At 48.5% G+C, this 12,579-nt stretch overlaps 1 protein-coding gene across 2 annotated transcripts in view; it reads right to left on the bottom strand.

Moving 5' to 3' along the window:
* TTC27 (tetratricopeptide repeat domain 27) overlaps positions 1 to 12,579 on the bottom strand; it is a 123,561-nt gene that overhangs the window by 42,774 nt on the left and 68,208 nt on the right. For both annotated transcript variants that reach the window (XM_060186843.1, XM_060186844.1), the window contains exon 13: positions 5,648 to 5,875. In XM_060186843.1, coding sequence (XP_060042826.1) covers positions 5,648 to 5,875 — 228 coding nt within the window. The remainder of the gene's footprint in view (positions 1 to 5,647; positions 5,876 to 12,579) is intronic.

The raw sequence follows: 12,579 nt of genomic DNA, 5'->3' as shown, positions 1-12,579 counted from the left end.
TTTTGCCACACATGTCTGAAAACCAAAATAAATATAAAGGTGACAGGGTGGAAGACTTAATTTAATGTTTTTCATTTACTTAATAATATGAGAGAGTGGAAGAAAAGGAGAGCCAGAGCCAGAGCATCATTCTGGCTCAGGACACATTGGGGAGCAAACTCAAGCCCTCGTGCTTTCAAGTCCAACGTTCTAGCTGCTGTGCCTGCTCCCTGGCCATGGAGGACATGGTTCAACATATAAAGTAATGGCTCTCTTTGATGGGAGATGGCTTATTACACACATGGCTTATTATTCCTTGAAAAAAAAAAAAAACTAACAACTAACAAACAACTAACAAACAACACTATAGAACATTAACAACAACAAACCCCTGACTGACCCACTCAACCATAAATAATGTAATCATACCCTGCTTGTCAACTGAGGTCCTCAGAATCAGAGGGGTGATCCATTTTTAGAAAGACTTACTTATTGGGGGCTGGGCGGTAGTGCAGCGGGTTAAGCGCACATGGTGCAAAGCACAAGGACCAGTGTGAGGATCCTGGTTTGAGCCCTCATCTCCTCAGCTGCAGAGGGGTCGCATCACAGGCGGTGAAGCAGGCCTGCAGCTGTCTTATCTTTCTCTCCCCCTCTGTCTTCCCTCCTCTCTCCATTTCTCTCTATCCTGTCCAACAACGACAGCGGTAATAGCAATAATGACGACAACAACAACAATAAACAACAAGGGCAACCAAAGGGAAAAAATAGCCTCTAAGAGCAGTGGATTTATAATGCATATACCAAGCCACAGCGATAGCCCTGGAGGCAAATAAAGACATACTTATTTATTCAAAGAGAGTGAAACTGAGACTGGAGCATCACTCCAATGCTATAGCACTGAGGGGGTTGCACTTGGGAGCTACAGGTTCAAGTCCTATGCTCTACCACTGACCCCTCTCCCAGGCCATGACTGTTCTTCCATTTGTTAAAAGATGTTTTTATTTATTGCCTGAGTTAGATAAAGAGAAGTCAGAGCAGCATTCTGAAACTATATGATGCCTAGGATTAAACTCAGAACTCCACGCTTGCAGTTGAAAGTCTGTCCACTCACTAACACTGCTACATCTCTTTCTGCTACACTCACAGGCTGCTACATCTCTCTCTCTCTCTCTTCCCATTTTCAGCTATTCAACTCATGTCACCAACAATGACCGGCATCTACAGGGTTTGGGAGGGAGCTTACCCAGAGATACAGCACATATCATCAGGCCTCTGGGGCTGGGTTCAGGCCCTGGCACCACATGGGAGCACCATGGACAACACCAGGGGGCACTCCATGGATGGTGGAGCAGTGCTGTGGTGTCCCTCCTCTATCTGAATTAAGAAAAATGAAACCATCAGCCCAAGAGCAGTGGGATCACATGTAGGGATACCGGTGCTACAAAGAAAATAAGTAAATAGAACTAAATCAAACAAAAGAAAGTAAATAAAGATAAAATAATTTGCAAAAAGAAATGGTTGAGAACAGATCTCTGAATTCCCCCTGACAAAGCCCCTTAGAGAAATCACAGAGTAGAAGAAGAAGAAGAAGAGGAGGAAGAGGAAGAGGAAGAGGAAGAGGAAGAGGAAGAGGAAGGAGAAGGAGAAGGAGAAGGAGAAGGAGAAGGAGAAGGAGAAGGAGAAGAAGAAGAAGAAGAAGAAGAAGAAGAAGAAGAAGAAGAAGAAGAAGAGGAGATTCTGCCAGCTGTCTGACCTCGGTCATGACACTTAACCTCTAAGCCTCAGTTTCACAGCTGTTAAGTGACCAGGCTGGACTAAATAAAAAGCGCCAGGATCCTTCAGGTCCAAGTATGAAAACTCAAGGAGCGAGTCCAGAGGTGCGGTAGTGCCATCTAGTGGCAGGATAGGGAGACACTGGCAATGCCAGAAAAGAACCAACAGGTTTGAACTGGGAAGGAATCGATTCAGAAGTCTCCAAGAGGCTAAGATGGCAAAAGGGACCCTGAAAGGAGGCAATTTGGCTAAAGTCCAGGGCAGTTCCTGATTCCTGCTGTAAGCAGGTGTGGTGAAGAGATTGCAAAATATACTAAACCTCAATACTGGAAATGGGAATTTGAAAAAGGATGTTTCTCTGAGATTATTTGTGGATTTACTCCTGAGAAAGGGAGAAAGAACCGGAGCTTCACTCTGGCACATGCAGTGCTGGGAACAGAGTGTAGTGTTGGGACTCTACCCTGACAACAACACAGGCTGTTTTCAGTTATTGGGCTTTATTTTGGTCTTTTGTTGCCAGGACTTTGTACCTATGCTATTTTAACTGCTCAACAGCGGATTTTTCGCACCACAGGATGTGAGGGTAAGAGAGAGAGAAAGGGAGTGTGTGGGGGAGGAGACACTACGGCACTGCTCCAGCATTCATGAAGCTTCCCCCTTTGCTTGGAGTTCCCGTGTGGTGACTGGGGATTCAATCGCAGGTCCCTGTGCATGGTAAAGCGTGCACTCTATCAAATGAATTATCTTCCCGGGACCCCAGGAACTATTTTAATGGTGACTCTTGACCTGTCTCTGAACTATTTCTAATGCCCAGCAGTCACAAATGGGCTAACAAGGCTACTACTGAAAGGGTCTTCCAAGCACCAGGCCCAGCTTGCTTAGGACAATTTTCTCTCCCATCAGGAGTCTGCTACTTAAATTTCCTTCCTCTTCCAGAGAGAATGGCCTACAGAATGAAAGTTGGTCCCTCCTCCTCCGTTCCCTCTAACAAGAGTGTGTGCGTATCTATGTGCAGATGTATGTGTGCTTATACAGATATGGCATGCTTAGAACACCCACCTTGTAAGCCATCATCATTACTATAAATGAACTAACAAACGACAGTCAGGACCTGTAGCTGCCGGCAGACGCTGCTCTGCAGTGCTGGGCTCAGCATCTGCCAGTCTCTCAAGCTCCATCTTCCCGCTTCTGCCTCTTGTCCAAATCCAGATCACCTGTTTCATGTCAGCACTCACCTCTCCCCTGAGCCTTCTGGAACTTCTCTTCTCACTTTCCTCCCTCATCTCCAGAGCACAGGCAAGTGCCACCCGCACCCTCATCCTGCTCTGCAGCACCAGCCCCACCAACCACAGACACGCTCCCTCCACCCTCAGCTCCCTGCTTCTCTCGAGGACTGCATTTTCCTTTGTCAGGCCCACGGGTGAGATCTGCACCCTCTGGTCCCCAGTTCACCCTGAGTCCTGGTACCCCAAGGACTATGCGTCAGAACCCCACCTAGTGGGAGTCTCCAGCTTTCCACTCTGGCTGTTCCCACAGCTGTCACAACCATCACCACCACACCCACGACCACCATACACCCCCGCCACCTCCAACAGGATGCCGTTTCTGCCACTTTCCCTCTCACCCAAAGCCACTGTGGGGTTAGACTGCTCTGAGGAAGGACACTGAAGGCTTTCCTCAAAGCAGCTCCATCACTTCCCAGTGGAAACTCTCTTCTGAGGGCTGGAACATGGCAGGAACCTGATAAAGTCAGCCTTCTCAGGCTGCAGGAGTTTGGAAGTGAAAACAGGGCATTAGAAATAACAAAGGGCCTGCAAGTAGCTCACTTGGATGGTGCCGTGTGCGGGACCCAGATTTGAGCCCAGCCCTCACCACCACCTTGAAGGGAGCTTCAGCATTGTGGATTCATTCTCTACCCCCACTCCCACCCAGCCTCTCTGTCCCTGTCTCTCTCAGAAAAAGCTATCCTGATGGGGTCCAGGAGAAGGCACACCTGGTTGAGCTCAGACATTATGATGCCTAAGAACCCAGGTTCAAGCCCCTACCTGCAGGGGTAGAATTGTCACAAGTGATGAAGCAATGCTGTGGGTATCTCCCTCTCTATCTCCTTCCCTCTCAATTTCTGTTAATTATCCAAAATATTTTAAAAATCATATATATGTAAAAAAAAAAAAAAAATCCCAAAGCTGTGAAGCCCTGATGATGACATAAAAAACGAACATTTTTTAAAGTGCACTGCTCACTTCTGGCATAAGGTGGTACCAGGGAGTGAACCGATAGCCTCTGATGATACTCTGACAGGCTTAGATATCTTTCAGCCCCTTTCTTAAAATCTTAGAATGCTTTTTTTTTTTAAGTGTGAGGCACCAGGAAATGAAACCAAATAATCAAGCACAGCTTGATTTTCCATTCTTTATCTTTTGGGGGGGGAGATACCACAGCACTGCTCCACCATTCATGAAGCTCCCCCACTGCCATGCACGATGTTCCCATGTGGTGCTGGGGCTCGAAGCAGTCATGTTCCTCCTGCTGCCATTCTGGGTACTGGAAGCCTGGACTGCCTGAGTATTTAGGCTGGCCTCTGGCCTGCCTGAATCATGACAAACTACAAAACATAATAATTAATTTGGGCTTCTCTAATGAGATGTCAAGTCCCCCAGCCTTCCTGGCATCCTTTCTGTCTCTCCCAGGATGCCGACTTCAAGGCCAGACCATGCTAGACCCCTGACTAACTGCACACTTCCCAAGGCCGCCAGGCTGCCCAGCACCCCCTCACACTTCCTCCCACACCCAACACATTCTTTCATTCAAGGCAAAACCAAATACAAATCACTGGCTCCACCCTGCTACTAAAAGTTAAATCAGACTTGTGCAGCCTCACAGTGAAGACCTTTGCTAACCTGACTCCTGTTGACTTCCCCCAGGAACTGCCCTCGTCCCTTGTGCTCTAAAGATTTTTCACTTACACACCCACATACACAAAGGCCTGTTCTTTGTTTCTAGGGATTCACTCACACTACTCACCAGCCTGAGTGTCCTTTCCATAGCATCTTCACAATTCTATTCAGTCCATCATTTCACTTCATTAGCTCATTTTACTTTAATATTTTGATAGAGGTGAAAGAGAGAAAGAGAGACCTGTAGCACTGCTCTATCACTTGTGAAGCTTCCTCCATGCAGGGGAATTTTTTTCCTTCCAAGTCACCTACAATTTGTCCTATAAGTTACCCTGTATATATAGAAATTTTTTCTTTCATCAGTGACCTCAGCAGTTCCTTATGGAGTCCCATACTGGCTAGAATCACTCACTGGGCCAGCACACGCAACATCAGGAACTGGAATCCAGGGGCTCTCTGTGCAAGTACACCAGTGAGCCACCTCCCCAGCCAGAGCCTCTAATCCCAGCTCTTACTCCTTTTTTTTTTTTTTTGCCACCAAGGTTATCACTTGGGCTTGATGCCAGCACTACAAATCCACCACTCCTGGTGTCCATTTCTTCTTTTCTTTCTTCCTTTTTTTTCTTCTTCTGTTTTATTTGATAGAAATTGAGAGGGGAGGAAGAAATAGAGGAAAAGAGACAGAGAGATACCTGCAGATGTGCTTCATCACTCTGAAGTGTCCTCCCTACAGGCGGGGTCAGGGACCTTATTCTTTTCCTTTCTGACTCTCTGCTCAAAGGGCCCGTGGTCTTAATAGCCAGCCATGTTTGGGTTAAGGACTGTTAACAGACAGGAGGCATGAACTGAGACAGGAAGGTGAGAGTGTCAGAGGCTGGGCAAGAGGACATGGCCTGTCCTCTCTCTTGGTGACAAGCAAGACATCCAGCGAGACTGAGCTCATCTGTCCCTCTCAGGACAAGCTCACTGTCAGGCTGGGTGGGGCTGCAGGCACTCACCTGCATGGGGTTGATCCTCACGGAGCGCTCGAAGCATTGCACACAGTCCGGGAGCTCGCGACTGCGCAGGTGCAGCAGGCCCTTGGCGCGCTGGGCACGAGCACTGCGGTGCCCCGACAGCTCCCAGGCCTTGTCATAGTACTGGTGCTCCCGGAGCACATCACCAAGCAGGCAGTACAGGCTCGGCGTCTCCCGCTTCTCCAGCTCTTGCCGGAGGATCTCTTCCGCCTGAAATGACACAAACAGTATGACTGCTGGCTGCCTTTTTTTTTTTTTTTTTTTGCCTCCAGGGTTATTGCTAGGGCTGGGTGCCTACACCATGAATCCTCTGCTCCTGGAGGCTATTTTCCCCCCTTGTTGTTTTATCATTGTTGCGGTTATTGTTGTTACTGATGTCATTGTTGTTGGATAGGACAGAGAGAAATGGAGAGAGGAGGGGAAGACAGAGGGGGAGAGAAAGATAGACACCCGCAGACCTGCTTCACCGCTTGTGAAGCGAACCTCCTGCAGGTGGGGAGCTAGGGGCTCGAACCGGGATCCTTACACCTTTGTAGTCCCTGCACTTTGTGCCATGTGTAGTTAACCCACTGTGCTACCACCCAACCCCTGCTGGCTGCTTTCTGACTCGAGGATAGTTTTTTTTTTTAATATTTATTTATTCCCTTTTGTTGCCCTTGCTGTTTTACTGTTGTAGTTATTATTGTTGTTGTTACTGATGTTGTTGCTGTTGGATAGGACAGAGAAAAATAGAGAGGGGGGGGGAAAGAAAGATAGACACCTGCAGACCTGCTTCACTGCCTATGAAGTGACTCTCCTGCAGGTGGGGAGCTGGGGGCTCGAACCGGGATCCTTACGCCTGTCCTTGCACTTTGTGCCACCTGCACTTAACCTGCTGCGTTACTGCCCAACTCTCTTGAGGACAGTTTTTACCCCATGTGACCCAAAATGATAAACAGAATCAAAGATGAGTGTGAACAGATAAGCCTTGGGCCCTCCCCGCAAGGATGAAAGCTGGTGACTTTGCCCCCAACTTTCCAACTGCCTCAGCTCTTTGCACAGCAGCTCAGCGGGATCACCACACGCTCGTGCTCCCTTTCTGCCAGCAGAACTGCCATCTGGGAAAGCACCCCACGTCTGAGAGCCACAGGAACAGATTCCCTGGCCTGGTGTCTGCAGTCACGGTCAGGTGTGACTGCTTAAGTCTATCCAGTTCCAGTTACATGGCTTATTGTTTGCTCTAAAATATGGTGACAAAGTGTTTCCATTCCACATCATCTTTTCATATAGTGAGCCTGCTCTTCTTTCCATCGAGAAGTAGGGGTGAGGCAGGGAGAGCTCAGAGCTTGCGGTGATTGGGGCCTTCCCAAAACCACATGGGGACACCATGTATGGTGAGGTGCCTCTCCCTTACTACCCTCCCTCTAGGATATAGAATTTTAAAAAGAGGACTAGGGTGCTCTCTTAGTAGTACCGTGCATGTGTGAGGCCCTCTGTCTAGTTCCCAGTAACACATTTTAAGTAAGAAATAGCAAAGGAGCTAGGTAGGCTGCTATTATATGAGTGACATCATGTGACTTTCAAAAGTTGGTGTCAGAAGAAGCAATCTAGCCTCTACTCAGAATACTGAGCTGTCACTTAAGGGATCCCCTGTCCTCAGGTAGACATGCATGCAGAAGCCCACACTCACATGGAGATGGCATGGAGAGGTGTCAGGGCAGAGAGAGAGAGAGGCGCATAGTCAGTCCCCAGCCACTGCAGCCACTGCAGCCACCAGCTGACTGCCACAGCAGTAGATGCCTACCCACCACTAGCCAGTCAAGCCCTTCCTGAATTTCTAGTCCATGGAAACAGCGCAAAAGAACCAGATAACTGGGGAGTTGGGCTGTAGCACAGCAGGTTAAGTGCACGTGCAAGGACCGGGTTAGATCCCGGTTCAAGCCACCGGCTCCCCACCTGCAGGGGAGTTGCTTCACAGGCGGTGAAGCAGGTCTGCAGGTGTCTCTGTCTCTCTTCCACTCTATCTCCCCCTTCTCTCTGTCTCTATCCAATAACAAATAAATAAATTTAAAAATTAAAAAAAAAAAAGAACCAGATAACTACACTTTAAGAGGACTGTCACACAGTACCAATAACTATAGAAGATGCTTACGGCAAGAGGGTTCCTCTAGTCCAGGGATTAAGAAAGAGCAAGACCTGAAGTTTTAACTGAGGACATTTGGGATGGTTCAGGTACCACAGTCCCCAGTGCCCGCAGGCAGCTGAGACTGGGCCCACCTTGCCAGAGGATGGTGTGGTGGCTGGACCTGAGCTCCTGGCAAGAAAACGCCAGTTCTCCTCACTCCTGACCCCACCACCTTTCACTGCCTCCAGACATGTAAACAGACTCAGACACCAAGAGAGAAAAATCTTGGAACCGTGTGGTAAAAGAGATCCTAAGAGAGTTAGACCAGAGGCAAAGAGGGTCAGAATTTTAAGCCAGCCAGATAGAGAGACCAGGGATTTCTGATTCCCAGCATGGACTTGAGCCACTGGGGAGAGTTCTCAATTATGTGCTCAATAGCTTGACTAAAACCTGGACTCAGATGTGGCCAGAGCACAAGTTGACTTGCTAGGAATTCTTTGACGTAATGTGAAGGAAAGATTCCAGTGACACTGAGAGAGAAGGCCAGTGTTCACTTGGTCTCTGCATCCTGCTCACCTATCTCAACTGAATGTCCTGCCATGGCCCGAGGGACCCTCCTTTCATCTGTGTTCACATATGTGGGAGCACCAGCACCCTTGAAAAGCAGGTCCTGGGTTAGCCCCAGTGAAGCTCAGAGCTCTGTCTAGTGAAATGAACTTCTGACCATAATGTGGAGGATAACACCCAAGGCAGAAGAGACGCGCTGACAGCACATAATCCCTGAGAGCAAGAGAAGTGCAGCTCCCTGCTCAAGGCACACCAGAGGGATGATGACAGGACAGTGTTACTGCCAGGAGCTCAGGTGGGGACTCATCGCTCTGTAAGCCCGAGGGACAATGTGACGGGCAGCCAGCTAAACCTGATCCTCGGAACTTTCAAAAGAAGCATCTGGGTCTGGAGACCAAATGTCTGGACACGAATGACCAGACTAACACACTGTCTCTCACCCACTTCCTACTCTGAGTCACTTCACAGATTCAGAGCTTACTGAGTAGCAAGAAAAAGAACAGAGGGGCTAGAGAAATAGCCTGCTGGTAAGATGTGTGCCTTGTGCGTAGCCCACGATCCAGAGCCCCAGCACCACATGGAAGATGCTAGGGGACAGAGAACAGGGGCAGGGGGAAGCTGTGTCATGTGTTTCTTCCTTTCTCCTCTCCTTCTATCTGAGCGGGAGCAGTAAAGTCACACATGCGTAAAGCTCTGGTTCTACTACAGAGAGAACAGAAAAGCCTAAACCTCCAAGGGAGGGGTCTGGAGGAACAGAATCAAAGGCTCTCCTGTAACTAAGTGTAAGTGCCCAGGACCTGTGAATACTTCTGACACTTTGCAAACAAGTAAGCTCCAAGTTCAGGGGCTAGAGCATCACACAGCAACATGGGTGGATTGGGTTGTGTCAACTTGCTAAAGTTGGAAAGTGTTTCCTGTGAGGGTAGCTCAGGGAAACAAGGCTGGGGCCTTGAAAGGCAGAAAGGAAGAAAAGCCTTTACTCCCAGAAAGCTGCCGTGGCGCGACAGGGTGGCACACAAGACGCAGAGATGTCCGGCAGACCCCAGCTGGTGCCAGCCCCCCACCAGCAGCCCGCAGGCCTGGCAGGGAAAATGCAGCTTACACTCATAGGAAGCCAGAAATCTGCCATCTAAACATCTATTAAGCCGGATAAACTGCATTCCCAGCCACACAAAGGCTTGCTTAAGTGGGCGACTTGCTGCACGGAACCTGGAGTGCATGCAAGACTCTTGTCAGCTGCACACCCAGAGGCCATTCCCCTTCCCACTCACACCCACCCTACAGGTCTAGGCTGTCTCCACAGTCTGTCTGATTCTCTAATTCCACAGAGCTGCTTATTATCCCCCCACCCCCACAATTTATTGATAGAATTCCAAGGCTGCTTGATTTTGGTGTTCCTGGAAAATCCTCTCTTCCTTCCTTCCTTCGATACAGAGTGAGAGGCAGAGAAAAACACTACAGCACTGTTCCACTGCTCATGAAGCTTTCGATGCAGGCGCTCCCATGTGGTAGCCAGGGGCTCAAACCCAGGTCCTCAAGCATGGTAACTAACGCATGTGCTCTACCAGGTACACTATCTCCTGCCACCCCTCCTACCCCCACCAATATTCTTTTTCTCTCCCTCCACCAGCCCTCACCCCCGCCCCCAGAGCACTGCTCAGCTCTGGGTATGGTTGTGCGGGGAGACGAGGGCTGTTAAAGCCAGCACTTTGCTTGTTGTTATTTTTAATACAAGTTTGTGGTAGTGGGAGCCAGGTGGTGGTGCAACGGGTTAAGCGCACGTGGTGGAAAGCGCAAGAACCGGCATCAGGATCCCGGCTCGAGCTCCCGGCTCCCCACATGCGGGGGGGGGGGGGGGGGAGTCACTTCAAAGGCGATGAAGCAGGTCTGTCTTGCCCTCTTCTCTATTTCTCTCTGTCCTATCCAACAACAACAACAGCAATAACGACAACAACGACGATGAACAACAAGGGCAAAAAAAGGGAAAAAAATAAATAAACAAATAAATAAATAAATAACAAGTTTGGGGAGTTGGGTGGTAGCGCAGTGGGTTAAGTGCAGGTGGCACAAGGTGCAAGGGCCGGTGTAAGGATCCCGGTTCGAGTCTGCAGGTGTCTATCTTTCTCTCCCTGTCTTCCCCTCCTCTCTCCATTTTTCTCTGTCCTATCCAACAACGACGACATCAATAACAACAACAACTACAACAATAAAACAACAAGGACAACAAAAGGGAATAAACAAACATTTTTTTAAAGTTTGTGTTAGTTAGGGCACCAAAGTAAAAACCCTGTGGTGAGGGGTAGACATGAGGCTTCCTGGGCCAGTGGGGGGTGGGGGTGAATGGGTGGGATGGGACACAGTCTTTTGGTGGTGGGAATGGTGTTTATGTACACTCCTAGTAAAGTGTAGTCATATAAATCACTAGTTAATTAATATGAGAGGGGGAAAATTAATTGTATATCTCAAAGTTTTTAAAACACAGACTGAGTCTTCTTAATATATAGGCTGTGTATTTGATATGCGGACTCTCTCAAAAGCCTAGACCAAGTAGATCAGAGGCAACCAGTGGCACAGCTATTTACAAGATACTGGGTACTGTACAGCAAACCCTAACAAAAGGACTTTTCAAAGTTAACCCAATTACCAAATAATGTGATGATAACATTAACTATGCATTGTCTTTTTGAACCCTAAGACAGCAGGAACCTCACATCTCCACTATAGAGCATATATTTCTCCCAGGAACCTTAGGATAGGGCCCAATTTCCCGCATGCCTCTCCCAATCCATATCAAATAATATTGCATCAGCCGATCGCAACCTAATCGACACAACGATTGCCACCTCAACATGCTTCAGCTCAGACTGTGTCCAGAGACTTCAGGTGTGGAATGACAACCCTTCGGCTTCATTACTCAGGTGAGACCTTTCCTTTCATAGCATTCTCTAATTCCATCCCAGGTGGATCACTTTCTAACAAAGTCCCAAAACCTAGATATGCACCAGGTTCTGTGAGAGAGAGCATATGTTCACACGTATCCATAAACAAGTACAAAATATATACCTGAAAGCAGAAGTACACTAGAGTTTGCAGTGAGTACCCCCCCAACACTTCCTCTCCACTATTCCAACCTTTGGGTCCATGACGTCTCAACAATTTGTTTGGCTTTGTATGTTAACTCTCTTTTCAGCCACCAGGTTCCAGATGCCATCCGGATGCCGGCCAGGCTTCCCTGGACTGAAGACCCCACCAATGTGTCCTGGAGCTCCGCGTCCCCAGAGACCCACCCTACTAGGGAAAGAGAGAGGCAGAAAGAGAGAGGCAGTATGGACCGACCAGTCAACGTCCATGTTCAGCGGGGAAGCAATTACAGAAGCCAGACCTTCTACCTTCTGCAACCCACAATGACCCTGGGTCCATGCTCCCAGAGGGATAGAGAATGAGAAAGCTATCAGGGGAGGGGATGGGATATGGATGGGTGGTGGGAACTGTGTAGAGTTGTACCCCTTCTACTCTATGGTTTTGTTAATTTATCCTTTCTTAAATAAAAAATAAATTAAAAAAAAAAGTTTGTGTTAGTAATAATACAGAGAATCTCAGTACAAAATTAAGCCAGCCAAAACTGAAGCGCAGCCTATACTGCAGCTGCATCATAAGCCGGAGCTTAGTTGTGTTCTTGTAAAGAAAGAGAGGGAGGGAGCTCTGACAATATAAGTTAAAAGCCACATTTTTCCACATAGGAACAATTTCAGCCAAACATGGATTTGTTCTTCTTTTTGCCACCACAGCTCTGCTGCAGCCTCCTGTGCGATTCCATCACTCCCTGTGACCTCTTTTCCTTTCTTCCAGATAGAAGGCGAGAGAGACAGAGAAAAGGGACGCCACAGCACCAGTCCTGAAGCTTCCCCTTTGCATGAGCCACGTGATGGCCAGGAGCTCAAGCCCTTGAGTGTGGCAGGGGGTACATCCTACTAGCTGAGCCATCCTCCCCGACACCCACGACCATGAGCTGTGGGTGACGGTGCAGTGGCTGAAGAGGTTCTTCATGTCACAGAGGAGTTTGTGGACTGCAAATCCACTGGACTGGTGCTTCAGAGGAGGAGAGGGAGAGACGGTGAGTAGAATCTGGAATCTGCATCCATCCTCTCCACACCTGTCAGTCCTGCTGGGAGCGCCTGTGTTGAGGGACCATCCCATCTCTTTCTCACCTGTGGCGCTCCACGGCCCAGTACAGGGTGCTGAA

This window comes from Erinaceus europaeus, chromosome 3, assembly GCF_950295315.1.
Source record: "Erinaceus europaeus chromosome 3, mEriEur2.1, whole genome shotgun sequence".
NCBI classification, from domain to species: domain Eukaryota; kingdom Metazoa; phylum Chordata; class Mammalia; order Eulipotyphla; family Erinaceidae; genus Erinaceus; species Erinaceus europaeus.
The sequence above is the reverse complement of the archived record's forward strand: the minus strand, read 5'-3'. Positions and strand labels throughout refer to the sequence as shown.